Genomic DNA, 15,622 nt, shown 5'->3' with positions numbered 1-15,622 from the left:
TGACACATCATGTCAGGTGATAATATGGTGCCTGATTCTAATAGCAATGTAAAGCAAGAGTAAATAAGGTATTAGTGGTATAAAATCAGAATTGGATGCAAAGAATGTAAAATGAAGGTGCATGGCTAAGACAGCAAACAAAATGGTGGTTTAATGTTTTTTTAATGTATTATCTCTGTAATAAAGGGTGAATAAATGAAAACAACTTAAGATAAAAAGAGCCAAGGCAACTTGAATACAAAGATATGTGCCCTAAATATGAATGAGTACCGATGGAACCAGTTTGAGAGCTGGCAGATCCCAGTTCCAGCCTCTGGGGGAGAAAATCCAGCAACGATATCAGCCTGCAAAACATATTAATGACTGCAAGCTTAGAGATATTAAACTTGGATTCTCATTATCCCATAAAGAGACAGTGGGTGGGTGTGTGCAATGAGATTTTTTTTTTACTTAAAAGAAAAAAATAATTCTACTATTTGTCTGGAGGAGCGGGGGAAGTGTGGCAGTGGCCACTTTGGAAAGATTAGACAAAAAGTAAATATGGCAACATCCATATTGAGAGAGGCACAACAAGCAAGGAAAGACCAGAAGATCTAGATGTCTGGGAAAGTAAAAAAAAAAAAACCTCTGGTACAAAGGTTTGTCTCCCCTCCATCCACCAAAAGTTGACAGTCACAAAAGAGAGTAACTCCCCCTCCAAAAAACTAACTATGAAGCCAGGTGGAGAAGTATCAGTCACTAAGGGTGACCTGAAGGACCTCCTGTTAGAAATCAAAAAGATGAATAAGGAGATGAGGGAAGAGTTTACGTTAAAGATATAAAAAATGAAATTAATTAGATTAATGGGAAAATATCAGATATGGAAACAGGATTAAACAAGCAATCAGACAGAATTACTAACCTAGAGGAAAGAATCCAAATAACTGTAAAAATAGAAAAAAATAGAATTGAAGCTTGAGGACATGGAAAATATGTTATTCCTGGGTTCTCTAAGGATTAAAGATATTCCAGAGGAGACTGAAGGGAGAAATCTGCCAGATGCATTGGCAATAAAGATCACATTTATATTGAGAGGACTTAGAGCCCTTTTCCCTATTCCCCCTCCCCCCCAGCAGACTCCCAGACAAAGAGAGATGATTTTCCATTTACTCTTCTATCAAGACAAAGATAAAATACTGAGGGCAATGAGAGAGAGAGAGAGAGAGAGTTGAACCAGTGATTATTCCCAAACAGTCCATACAGATTTTCCCAGATCTGGTAACCTCAACCCTTTGAAAGTGAAGAGAACTATACCAGATGACTATACTTCTTAGAAAGAACAATATAAGATACAAGTGAGGGATCCCATTTAGGCTGTCATTTAAATAGAAGGACAGATGTGTTTGTCTCAGATCCAAAAGAAGGGAAATAGGTGTTCGTGGGACATGGGAGTAGGTGAATGGAAAATTCAGAACAATCTGAATCAGTCCTACAGGTCACTAAGAAATCAGTGAGATCAGTGACAACCAGAACTGGTCAAGAAGATACATCATCAAGACAACAGGATAGACATGAGAGAAGAAGAGTCTGGATGGAGAAGAACAAGATTAGTAAATGGTAGGGCTGTCAAACAATTAAAAACTTTAACCGCATTTAATTGCGTGATTAAAAAATTAATCATGTGATTAACCACGCTGTTAAAGAATAATAGTATATCATTTAAAAATAATTTTGCATGTTTTTCTACATTTTCAAATACATTGATTTCGCTTACAACCCAGAATACAAAGTGTACAGTGCTCACTTTATATTTATTTTTTATTACAAATATTTGTACTGTGAAAAATACTATTTCTTTTGTTTTTAATTTCCCCATTACAAGTACTGTAGGGCAATCTCTTTATCATGAAAGATGAATTTACAAATGTAGAATTATGTGTAAAAAAAAAAAAAACCTGCATTCAAAAATAAAACCATGTAAAAATTTAGAGCCTTCAAGTCCACTCAGTCCTACTTCTTGTTTAGCCAGTTGCTCAGACAAACACTGCTTTGGATCATTATTGAGCAGAACCCGTCATCAGCATTGAAGCATGCCCTCTGGAATGGTGGCCGAAGCATGAAAGGGCATATGAATGTTTAACATATGTGGTACATAAATACCTTGCAACGCCAGCTACAAAAGTGCCATGTGAATGCCTGTTCTCACTTTCAGGTGACATTGTAAATAAAAAGCGGGCAGCATTATATCCTATAAATGTAAACAAACTTGTTTGTCTGAATGATTGGCTGAACAAGAAGTAGGACTGAGGGAATACATAGAGAGGGAGGGAAGGAGGGTGTAAAACAATCAGAGAATCACAGAAGTGTAGGCCTGGAGGGGACCTTACTAGGTCATCTAGTCCAGTCCCTTGCACTCAAGGCAGGACGAAGTAATAACTAACCATTCCTGACAGGTGTTTAAGAGCAAGTTAGACAAAAACTTACAATGATGGGGATTTCACAACTTCCCTAGGCAGTTTGTTTCAGTGCTTAACTACCCTGGCAGGAATTTTTTCCTAAGGTCCAGCCTAAACCGTGGTTGCTGCAATTTAAGCTCATTGCTTCGTGTCCCTAGAACACAGACAAATGTTAAGTATTATGTGTTTTAATAAAAAGTATATTAGAGCTCAGAATTTAAAAGTTTACAGGAAATCAAACTCTGAATGAGGCTGGATATAACAATATAGGCATTAGAAGGAGAAAAACGATATTTGTGGGAGTTTTAAAATTACTGTCTGTATGGTCGGAACTCCATCTAAAATGTCTTATTTAAAGAATAAATGCAATGTAATGAAAACCGGGCATTTGGCTGGTTGGTCTAACTGCTTTTAACAAAAGGTAATGTTCTGGGTAAGAAGAGCAGACTTGGTACTCCTGGGAGAGTTTAATATTGTAATGACTGTTAATGCTAAATGATGAACAATCCAATAAAAAGGAAAAGGGAATTCTGCCACTGAAAGGATTTTTCTAGTCTAATTTATTTACAGGAAATACTTGAAATAAATTATGATAAATGCCTGAATACTTCTTGGATACAGCTACCATATGTCTCTCCAAAGCAATCTAGTAGAAGAAGAGTGGCAATATTCTTTGTTAAACATGTCGTTTATTGTTTAGCACAACTCAAATATAGAGGGCAGATATATTTGAATTAAGGAGTCCTTGAAAGATAAACTTCTCACCTTAGCCAATTGATTAGGGATTTAGGAAGTTTTATGGAAGAGGATATTATTCAGGGCGGGGGTGGGGGGGAGATTTAGTGAGGTGCTTAGTACCACTTCTGGATCAATGCAATGTACATGCAGGGTGTTCAGGAGGAGTAAGTGCAAATTTGTTGTATCACTTAGAAAATGAGGATCTGACGGATGTCTGGTGGGAAATGAATCCAGATATCAAGGACCATACATGTTCTCTACTTTTGGATCTCATTTCAGGATTGATATGATTTTTATTTCTAAGACTTTGGCTAATTTGGTCAAAAAAGATAATCTGGGTGTTTATAACACGGTCTGATTATTCCTCTGTATATATTAGATTAAAAGATTGGAACTCATTGGAAAAACAAAGGGCCTCGTGGTTGAATAGAGCTTTGCTGTATGACTTCATTAGAATTCAAAAGCTGGAAGAAAATGTCCAGAAATATCTAGAAGAAAATTGTAAGGAAGGGCTCAATAAAAGTGTTCTCTGGGATGCTGGAAAGGCAGTAATGAGGGGGGGGGGAATCCTTATAATAAAGCATCATATGTAAAAAAAAAAAAAGAGAGAGAATTCTTGAAGAGAGTTTGGTGAAAATACTTTCTATTTTGAAAGATAGATATAAATCTACAAGATTGAAGAGCAGATAAGAAAGTAAAAGAGGGGAGATGGAAGTTTAACCTATTATAAGCAGTAGGGCTGAGCAAAAACTTAAATATATGAAATACAAATATTATGAAAAGGGCAATAATGCTGATATGCTTTTAGCTAGAAAGTTAAGAGAAACAGGATAAATCAGCCATCACTCTGATGAAAAATAAAAAGGGAGATTTAGTAACTGGCACTAAACAGATCTGAGATGTTTGTTAACTTTCTCCATATTTCATGAGGATTAAAACGAGCTGTCAGCTACATAAATTTAAATGGATAAAGAAATCTTAAAAATATTTAAGAGTAAATATTGTAGAGAGAAATTAATCTTTTTAAGGTAAGTTGCCTGCCAATATGGAGTAAAATAAGACTTGAAGGAATGGAACAAATATGAAATTTCTTGGCTAGGTAGGGTAATCTCAGTAAAGATGAAAATCCTCCCAAAGTGTAGTTTTTGTTTAATTGCATCCCTGTACATATCCCCAACATGACTTTAAAAACATAGCAGGATGCACTATTAAAATTTATATGAAAACATAAAAGGCAAAAAGGTGATTTCTAAAGTTCTGTATAAGCCTAAAAGTGGGGTGGACTAGTGTTCCTTAATTTGGCTTATTAGTATTATGCATCGCAATAAAAAGACTTGATCAGTTGGATTAGACTATCCAAACAATAGATAAAACTCAGACTGGAGCCCAAATACAGCTATTCAAAATAGTTGTTGGGTTACAAAGAAATTTGTCAACAAAAATCTTTATTTAAAAAAAAAAAGCCACCCACCTATCCAGACCAGCTTTGGATAGTGTGACAGGGTCGGACCAGATGGCTACAGGAGAGTAATAGAAGGCAGATATATTAGCCCCAGGCTAAGTAGGTCCCTTTTCCCTGGGTAAAATAACAGGGAAGGTTCCAGAACAATCAGGAACCTTCTGGAGACAATTAAGACAGACAGGCTGATTAGAACACCTGCAGCCAATCAAGAAGCTGCTAGAATCAATTACAGCAGGCTAATCAGGGCACCTAGGTTTAAAAAGGAGCTCACTTCAGTTTGTGGTGCGCGGGTAAGGAGCTGGGAGCAAGAGGTGCTAGGAGCTGAGAGTGAGAACGCATACTGTTGGAGAGCTGAGGAGTACAAGCTAGTACACCAGGAGGAAGGTCCTATGGTGAGGATAAAAAAGGTGTTGGGAGGAGGCCAAGGGGAAGTAGCCCAGGGAGTTGTAGCTGTTGCACAGCTGTTCCAGGAGGCACTCTAAACAGCTGCATTCCGTAGGGCCCTGGGCTGGAACCCAGAGTAGAGGGCGGGCCCGGGTTCCCCCCAAACCTCCCAACTCCTGGTCAGACACAGGAGGAGTTGACCTGGACTGTGGGTTCACGAAAACGGCCAAACTGAGGGCTGCTGTGAAGCTCCAAGGCGAGCAAATCTGCCAATAAGCACAAGACCCACCAAGGTAGAGGAGGAACTTTGTCTCAATAGATTTTTTTGCGGAGGCCCTCTCCCTTAGCTACTTTCATCAGGAATTTATCCCTAGGAAATATTAAAGTAACTGTTTATTGTGGCTGAGGTTACTAAAATCGGACAGCTGTTCCTTGGTTCTGATTTGAAATCATACCAAGAGCTATGTAATAATATAAAGATTCTGTGTTTTCATTATTTACAAGTCAAATATTTTATTGTGAAATCTGAATACAAAGCAGCTCTATTTAGACCGGGGTGGGCAAACTTTTTGACCTGGGGGCCACATGTGGGTATGAAAATTATATGGCAAGCCATGAATGCTCATGAAATTGGGGGTTGGGGTGCGGGAGGGGGTGAGGGCTCTAAGGTGGGGCCAAAAATGATGAGTTCAAGGTGTGGGAGGGGGCTCCAGACTAGGGCAGGAGATTGGGGTGGGGGAGAGGTGAGGGCTCCAGCTGGGGGTGCAGACCTTGGGGTGGGGCTGGGGATGAGGGGTTGGGGGTGCAGGAGGGTGCTCTGGGCTGGGACCAAGGGGCTCAGAGGGCAGGAGGAGGATCAGGGCTAGGGCAGGGGGTTGGGGTACGGGGGGGTGAAGGGTGCAGGCTCTGGGCAGTGCTTACCTCAAGCAGCTCCCGGAAGCAGCGGCATATCTCCCCTCCAGCTCCTATGCAGAGGTGTGGCCCGGCGGCTCTACGTGCTGCCCCGTCCACAGGCACTGCCTCTGCAGTTCCCATTGGCCATGGTTCCTGGCCAATGGGAGCTGCAGGGGCAGCGCTTGGGGCAGGGGCAGTATGGGAGCCCCCGGCTGCCCCTACACATAGGAGCCAGAGGAGGAACATGTCACTGCTTCCTGGAGTCATGTGGAGCAGGGCAAGCCCTGGACCCCGCTCCCCGGCGGGAGTTCGAGGGCTGGATTAAAACACCTGAAGGGCCGGATGTGGCCCCCAGGCTGTAGTTTGCTCATCCCTGATTTAGACCTTTAACTGCATTTTTGGCGTAGACACAGGTGCAAGCTAGAACAACAAAAGGTTTCATTTCTAAGAGTTTGTGGGTGTGTGTGCACATGTAGATATACACGCGCGTGCGCACACAATTTTGATTGAAAGATATTTATAAGAAAACAGCCCACGTGAAAAGATGGGAGAGGGATTTGGACAAACCAATGGATGAGTGGGTCTCTATATTTGAAAGGGCATATAGATCATCTGAAATTTCTGTATAGATTGCATTTGACTCCATGTAGAGATCAATCTTATTTTTGCTATTGTGGTGGCACACTCCGGGACAGGGGAACATACTTGAACACATGGTGATTTTGTCCAGAAATTGGATAGTTTTGGGAGGAAATTATTAAAGAGATTAATGTTCTAGGAAGCAAAATTCCAGCTTCCTAGAGATCCCCTGACCTGCTCACTTAATGCTCCACTAAAAAAATACATATTTTAAACATTTTTTTTATTGTTAGCTAGACTTTATATTGCACATTATTGGAAAAATAAGGCTGCTCCTATTAAATTGTGGTATAGTAAAATATGTCCTTTTAATAGAAAATCTTTCATACCAAGTACGTAAACAAGAGCAGCACCAAAAAAGAGAATAGTTATTTCGATATTTGGTCATCCTTTTTAGTGTACTCAGAGGAAGAAGGCTCTTCAACCCAGAATCTTTAGCCAGATTTTTAGAATATTAACCTGATCCAGAATAGGTAATGTACAATGTAGTATGTTAACATTTGTTGAAACTTTGCCTTAATAAAAAGTTGAAAAAACAGAAAATACATGTTATTGTAAAAGAAATGAGAACACTTCACCGGGGTAGTGAAAGCAAGTTGCCTGTTACCAATTCTTCTTATAGACTGTGCACTTTGGTCTCTGCACTCTTACTGTCTCTATACTGCTTACCTGATGTTTCTTCCAGAAATATGCAGGCAGAAATTAAGGGCTAAATTTTGCTCTTTATCCAGTCCAAACCTAGTAGTAATGTGCTGCAGCAACACTCACATTCCTATATTGCTGCAGGTTTCAGAGTAACAGCCGTGTTAGTCTGTATTCGCAAAAAGAAAAGGAGTACTTGTGGCACCTTAGAGACTAACCAATTTATTTGAGCATGAGCTTTCGTGAGCTACAGCTCACTTCATCGGATGCATACGGTGGAAAGTTTAGAAGATCTTATTATATACACACAAAGCATGAAAAAATACCTCCTCCCACCCCACTCTCCTGCTGGTAATAGCTTATCTAAAGTGATCACTCTCCTTACAATGTGTATGATAATCAAGTTGGGCCATTTGTGCTGGAAATGTGCCACAAGTACTCCTTTTCTATACTGCTGCAGCAACTCTTTCTGTGCAGCTGTGTGGGAGGGTCATGATCCTGATTTAAAACGTGTTTTGGGAAAAGACAGCAGGTTCCCTTCTAAGATCCAGGTGCTTTGAGTACCCCTGTAAACTACGGGATTAGAATACATAACTATTCAATCTCTCTCATCCCTCCTTTTCCCCACACTTTCATTGTTTTCGTTCATTGGAACTAATGCTTTTCCTCAGAAGTCGAATTTTTTTATGTAGCTATTTTTTAGAAGTCTTGAATCAAGTTTGGGTTCTTAGTTTTCTGAATGCATGAAACCTCTTGTCCTGCTTTCTCTTCTTTCACTTCAGTTTTAGTCTAAAACTCAAAATCCAGATTTACTATGATGTTTAGAGTAGATATATATGGTAAATAGTTCTTTTCTGCTTTTTTGGCCATCTGAATTTTTGTAGCTAAATAGCCTTCAAGCGCTTGTTAATGGTAGTCATGGTGTGACTTAATGAGAGGATCTTGTAAGAGACCCCAAAGGAAGGCCTCTCTTCTCTGACTATTGAGAGGAGAATCCAGCTATTCATTCAGACCAAGCGGTGTATGTGGCCCAGAAGTGGAAGAAAGAGCATGACATTTAATCATATATTTTATATTTTAGTGCCTTTGGGTATCCGAATAGAAGACATTCTCAATTAGAGAGAAGTTCTCCTGAATCCACTGCAAAAAAAAAATTCATCTTGAAGCCAAAAAATACAACTAAACAGGAATTCCTCTGAAGGATTGTTAGCCATATTTCCTTGTCATTAAGTGCAAAAAAGCCATGTGATGTGATATGCTTTTTAACGAAGATGTTACATTTTGATTTATGTAAGAGCGTTTGTTTAGGAACTCGTGAATACTGTACTGTGAGATGTCATTTTAAATTAATGGAAAACTTGAAGCTTCATAAGCATAAATTTATAATAATCTTAAAATGGCTTGTTTAAAAAGCATTAAAATGTACACAGTAATTTTTAAGCAAACATCTGATATTCAGATACACAGCAATTATATTACCATAATTGTTCTTTGAGCTAGATTACTTTCGTACTGCGTTACTCATATTTGCTAACCTTGATTTTATGTCCAAGAATTTTTGCTCTAATGGCAAATTATAGTGGATTAAAAGGTGTAACTGTCTTGTGCAGTGTAATTTCAATGCATTCCGAATAAAATGTGGTTATAATTATTCTCTTCAGACCGTGGCTTTTTAATCAAGTCTTGATGAATTTAGACTGTTATGGGTAAGTACCGTATATACTCGTTCATAAGCCGAATTTTTTTAGTAAAAGGGAAGCATCAGAGAAGGGGGCCAGCTTATGAGTGGGTGTAGAGAGGGGAGAGGTGGGACACAGCCCCTCCCCCCAACAGAGGGAGCAAGGAGAGGCGGAACATCCAGCAGAGCCAGAAGGGAAGAGGCGGGGCCAGAGTCTCTCCGCTTCTGGTCACGCTGCTCTCCCCCCAGCCTCTGAAGCAGCTGCAGCTCTGGGGCTGGCACGCTGGAGCCCTAACGCTCGGCCCCACCCACCAGAGCATGCTTCAGCTGCGCCACCCGGTCTGGCCCGCCGGAGCAGGCTGCGCCCACGCTGCTCAGCCTGCCGGAGCAGCTCCAGCCAGGCCAGAGACATTCTCCCCTGGCCCTTCCCAGATAAGGTGGGAAGGGATGGGATGGGGAAAGTGTGGGGGTCCTGTGCTAGGGGTGGTCACAGGAGTTACTCCCCTGACACCCAGCTTCCCCCCCGCCCCAAAAAAGTTTCCCCACCAGTTGCTGTCCTGGCCCGTCAGGGTAAGCAGCTGGCGCACTGGGACACTTTGTTTACTTCGGTTTACCTCCGTGCCTGCGGACGCTCGAGGTAAACAAACCATAACCAAGGGCTTATCCTGATGGTCTAGGAGCCAGTTTGCTGACCCCTGAATTATAGGCTCGGTATATGAATGGGTCATAAAAATTTTCCATTTTTACTTATCCATCTTGCGGGGGGTCAGCTTATAAACGAACCGGCTTATGATCGAGTATATACGGTATATACGGTACAAGAGAAGGTGCAATTTTATTTTGATATATAGATTTTACATGCAGGAAATCTTTACTTTTTAAGACCTGATTTTAATTGTGGCGCTAAAATATATCCTGATCAAAGTAAGGGGGAAAATATAAAATATTCTTGGACAAAGAAAGGATCATTCTGCATCTAAAAAAGATGAAATTGTGAATATCAGTTTTATGGAACACTGGTGCTAGACAAATCTTCCACCTGGAAAGATAATTTTAAGACTGCATTATTTTTCAGACAACTTATGCAGTTGACATGGTGAACTGTCATTATTACTAAAATTTATAGCTGGCCTATGAATATTTTTAATTTTGGTATAAAGCAGCCAGACCCACCTGCTTCATTAAATACTCTTGCTGTATTCATTCTATCAAGATGACCATGTTGTCTTCCTTTTTTTAATTTCAGTTTTACAGCTACCAGCACAATGGGAAAAAGAAGTATGAGTCCTATTCAAGAGGAAACTGGCTCTGATGATATGGAAGAGAGAGAAATCCAAGAAACAGAGCTTGATGAAACAGATTGCTATGGAGAGTCTGTTCCAGAGGGAAGGAAGAGAGCCAAAAAGTTCAAAAAAGTCAAGAAAGAGCAAGATCCAACAGGTAAGAGCAATATGGCTGAATGTTCATTTCTGTCCTTTTTCTGTTTGGAATCACCATAACCCTAAACAAGGCGCAAGTCGTCTTTTGAGTGTTAAGATAGATATGGATAAAAGGAATGCTTAAGACAGTGCTTTAATTTAAAGCCCATTCTGAATTGCAAACTATGGGATTGCATTGATCAGTGTAAAAAAAATTGCCAATAAGATAGAAACTTGAAATATTTTAACCTAGATTTTGAGGCCAGAACAAAGGGTGAGGGTCATTTACTAGAAGATTACTTTCCGTTCTAAAATAAAGACCTCTGTGAGGATAATCTTGGTGATATGAGGTAATTTTTCTCCCAGTGTGGCTAAGCACTCTCTTGACAATTAGGGTCATCTGGGACACTTTTGCTTATGCTATCGAAAATTTAAGTGCTGGAAGCATGATTCTTCCATTTTTCCCCAGTCAGTCCAGCAAACCTGTGCATATTGCAAGACTTGCCTATTATGCCAACCTTTTGTTTTAGGCTATTGGCTTGAGTGGATGGAGTCTTATTTTTCGACTTGGCATAGGTTAGACTGATACATCATTGATTGTATTTTGTTAGCTGGTCTTTTATATTGATTGCAAATATGCTCAGCTTTTAATAAATCTTCCAGCTTCTCTGATTAAGTTCATGAACTCCTCTTTTTTAATATTATTTAGCACTTACATAGGGGTTTTAAATGCTCAAAGCACTACACAAATATTAACTGATTCCTAAAACATTGTGGAAGGTAGATAAATCATAGAATCATAGACTATCAGGGTTGGAAGGGACCTCAGGAGGTCATCTAGTCCAACCCCCTGCTCAAAGCAGGACCAATCCCCAACTAAATCACCCAGCCAGGGCTTTGTCAACCCTGACCTTAAAAACTTCTAAGGAAGGAGATTCCATCACCTTCCTAGGTAACGCATTGCGGTGTTTCACAACCCTCTTAGTGAAAAAGTTTTTCCCAATATCCAACCTAAACCTCCCCCACTGCAACTTGAGACCATTACTCCTTGTCCTGTCATCTGCTACCACTGAGACCAGTCTAGTTCCATCCTCTTTGGAACCCCCTTTCAGGTAGTTGAAAGCAGTTATCAAATCCCCCCTCATTCTTCTCTTCCGCAGACTAAATAGTCTCAGCTCCCTCAGCCTCTCCTCATAAGTCATGTGTTCCAGTCCCCTAATCATTGTTGTTGCTCTCCGCTGACGTTTTCCAATTTTTCCACATCCTTCTTGTAGTGTGGGGTCCAAAACTGGACACAGTACTCCAGATGAGGTCTCACCAATGTTGAATAGAGGGGAACAATCACGTCCCTCAATCTGCAGGCAATGCCCCTACTTATACATCCCAAAATGCCATTGGCCTTCTTGGCAACAAGGCCACACTGTTGACTCATATCCATCTTCTCGTCCACTGTAACCCCTAGGTCCTTTTCTGCAGAACTGCTGCCTAGCCATTCGGTCCCTAGTCTGTAGCGGTCATGGGATTCTTCTGTCCTAAGTGCAGGACTCTGCACTTCTACTTGTTGAACCTCATCAGATTTCTTTTGGCCCAATCCTCTAATTTGTCTAGGGCCCTCTGTATCCTATCCCTACCCTCCAGCGTATCTACCGCTCCTCCCAGTTTAGTATCATCTGCAAACTTGCTGAGGGTACAATCCACACCATCCTCCAGATCATTAATGAAGATATTGAACAAAACCGGCCCGAGGACCGACCCTTGGGGCACTCCACTTGATACTGGCTGCCAGCTAGACATGGAGGCATTGATCACTATCTGTTGAGCCTGACAATCTAGCCAGCTTTCTGTCCACCTTATAGTCCATTCATCAAGATAAATAAAATATTATCTTACAGATGGGGAAACTGAGGCAGAGAAGTGACGGGACTTTCATAAGGTCACACATCAAGTCAGTCATCAGAACGTGGGGCTTTCTGAATCCCCAACTTTGAATTTGAGATTCCACACCACATTGTCCACCTCATAAAATATCCTCCGATTGGAGCATGTGCATACACGTTGTCGATTGTGTTTAGTTTCCCATAATATGAACCAGGTCATCCCTAAAGATATTACGTGTTCTCTCCCTAGCTCCTAAAATGGCAATGCTTATTTGATGTAAGCAAACTCATCAACTGGCTTAAAGAAACATCTTTCCTCATTCACCAGGTAGAATAGGAAAAAACTTGATCACTTCCCGTTTTCAGTATAGCTAAGTGAATGTCATGTGTCATACATAAATTGGTTTTTCTTATTACTCTGAGTAAACATTTGGAGTCCAGCAAAATGTTAAATGGTAAATTCTTTCCACTTTAATTTGAAGTAAAAATGTGATTTTATTAAATATAAAGTCCTCTTTCTCTCTCGTAATAGCTTTATAATCATGTCATACGGATTTTGAAATGATGGTCATGCCTAAATGACTTCTATTTTTAGCTATCTAAAACAAATTATGGATTTACTTGATACATCTCTGGTATTAATGTAGTGTTGACCACTTCATGAAGACTAAGAGCCTATTGACAAATAGGATTAACAGGAGGTGACCTCCTCTTTCATTGTTTGCACTTGCCTCCTGTTAACTAAGGGCAGGTGAATACTTGTTTTGAAGGCAGTAGGGATGCTGAACTGACTTGCGAACAAAGTTTCCATATTAATGGCAGGTCATAATAGTGTGTGTGTTTACATGTACTTCTTACAAAGGGAGGTATATCATGAAGTTATAGGGATCTTGTAACTTCTGTGTTTTGATGAACAAATCCAGCGGCTGAATCTAGATAAAGCAACAAATATACAGAAAGTAGGAATTGTGACAGTACCTTCCTTCTCAGCCTTGATGTCACCCAATGTAAGCATTGAGAGGAATATTCTTTTCATAATAAAGGGAACACTGCTGATAACCAGTTTAGTCAGTGTCCATACAATTTCAGTCACAGATATCATGTGAAAGTTTTGGCATGCTCACAGGTTCAAGCTTTGCATATTAATCATTCTGTTTAGCAAGTAGCTTTGTGCAAATGGCCTACAGTTTAAAAAGATCTTTAGGTTGTATGTACAGTATATCAAAAAGCTTTTAGGGACCAATGCCATATTATTAAATGTTGTCAATGTTTGCTCAAAGGAGCAAAATGTAAGTTACCAGTGTTCCCATGTCTGTTGGACATTGGAGGACAAGTAGAACGTTTTAGTTGACCCACCTTATTGTAGGTTGCAAAAATCTTTTTGGTTATGTACTGCCAAATTCTGGATTTGTCTAAACAGTAAAAGAGCACTTTGTTTTGCCATGTAATGTATGTATGACTGTCTTGTTTGTGTCTTGATATGAAGGTATGTAATTTGAAAGTCAATTATATTTGTGAACAAAGAAAAAAGTAACCCAAAACCATCCTTTCCACACACCCAAAACAAGCCTAGTGCTCTAATTGTTTAAATAAACATTCCCAGTGTTCTGTGTGCATCTTCCATATGGGCTCAGCTGTAGCTGTAGTTTTTATTCTAATTTGCATGTAAGACTCTACAGAACTAGGTAACTTAGGCTGTGTCCACATTTAAAACAGAATAGCGGCAGAACTGCAGTGCTGCGGCTGTCCTGCTTAGTGCTTCAGTGTACACACTGAATACTGCATTGGGAGTGGTTCTCCTGTCACTGTAGGTAATCCACCTCCGCAAGAGGCAGTCCCTAGATTGACAGAAGAATTCTTCCATCAACCTAGTGCTGTCTGCACTGGGGGTTAGGTAGGCTTAATTATATCTCATGAGGGTGTGGATTTTTCCCACCCCTGAGAGATGTAGCTATGCTGATCTAACTTTTTAGTGTAGACCAGCCCTTTGTGTGGGTGTTCCTTCCTTTGACTTGCATATTAATATTTTATAATTTCCACAATTTGAGTGTTTTGAACTAAAGGTTTGAATTAGATTGCTAGAGAACTGACTGTTGGCTTCTCAAACATCTTCTGAAAGCTATTTAGATACATTTGCAGGTTCGTTACTGAGCTACTCACAGGTGTGACTTGGTCATTTGTGACATAATTTGGAGGGGGTGGCTGTTTAGCTTCCTTTCTCCACTGATGTAGATGTAGTCACATAATGTCTTTATCACAGAAGTTCCCAAAGTGTGGGTTGCAACCCCAGATGAGGTCATGCAGTCAGAAGATGGGGTCACGGCAATCCCTAGTGTGTAGAGGATGATATTTTGCTCTGCACAGCATGATCTCGCATGTATGGTGCATGCAAGGTTACGATGCATGGAGGATGCCATTTTGCGGAGCAAAATAGTGTCCTCCATGTGGCATGACCTCACGTGTCTGGTGTGTGCAAGGTCACGCTGTATGGAGGATGACATTTTGCTCTACAAAATGATATCCTCCATGCTGTCTGGGATCCTGGAAGGAAATAATGCATTAAAATAGGGTTGTTCCCACAAAAGTTTGGGAACACCTGCTCTATCAAGTGTTCTTCCCAGAGTAAATGTGGTGTTTAAAGGGGAAATCTTATACCACATAACTATTTAATGAGGGCACAGATTAAATAGTTGAGAGATCCTATGTTTACATAAAGTTCATTTTAATCTTTGTTGATCAGCCATCATTTTTGAAAGTGATTTTTGTGGGAATAATCACTATTCTCTTCTCTCCCATCCTCTGTGTATAGCCTGGTTTTCTTGAGCCTCTGTTTGTTTTCACGGGTTAAATAGGAAGGTTGCATACATGCCTCCTAGTCTTGCTCTTTGTCTGAGAGGTACAATTTCTATCATACATTACATCCTCCTCCATTCTTAGGTGTGTCAGGATGGCCTGGGGAACAAAATGTACCCAAGCTGCTTCTGGTCTAAGTATTCAGACATGCAGTTTTGTTGCCAGGTGAAGACTTCTGTATACCTGTTGTTCTTTATTGTCGCCTACAACATTGGAGAAAATACCATTTTTCCTGCCTAGTATATTGGATACAATTATAGTTGATACCCATTGGCAACGTCTATCATCCCCCTCTAGTGGCTGGTTCATCATGTAGAAGATGACAACCTGCTACTGTCAGTTACTCTCTTAACTCAAGTTTAGAGGTCTGTGCTGTATATCTAAAGCAGTGATACACAGAACTCAGTGGTTCAGGAACCAAATTAGCAATCAACATTACCCAAAAGAGCCACAGTATTATGAGTTCGTTGTTCCATTTACTATTTTATGTATATAATTTTCACTACAAAATGACTGACCAAGTATTCTACAGTTGGTTAATAATCTAGTAAAAGCATCTTGATTGGTTAATAATTAAATCACATAGTGTTTTAATACCTTGT

General features: G+C 40.2%; 1 protein-coding gene across 3 annotated transcripts in view; it reads left to right on the top strand.

Annotated features, from left to right (window-relative positions):
• PARN (poly(A)-specific ribonuclease) overlaps positions 1–15,622 on the top strand; it is a 162,782-nt gene that overhangs the window by 128,441 nt on the left and 18,719 nt on the right. For all 3 annotated transcript variants that reach the window (XM_084641663.1, XM_084641665.1, XM_084641666.1), the window contains exon 23: positions 10,119–10,312. In XM_084641663.1, the coding sequence (XP_084497789.1) occupies positions 10,119–10,312 (194 nt within the window). The remainder of the gene's footprint in view (positions 1–10,118; positions 10,313–15,622) is intronic.

Source organism: Lepidochelys olivacea (genome assembly GCF_965140295.1).
Source record: "Lepidochelys olivacea isolate rLepOli2 genome assembly, chromosome: 10".
NCBI classification, from domain to species: Eukaryota; Metazoa; Chordata; order Testudines; family Cheloniidae; genus Lepidochelys; species Lepidochelys olivacea.
This window is presented reverse-complemented; position numbering and strand designations above follow the sequence as displayed.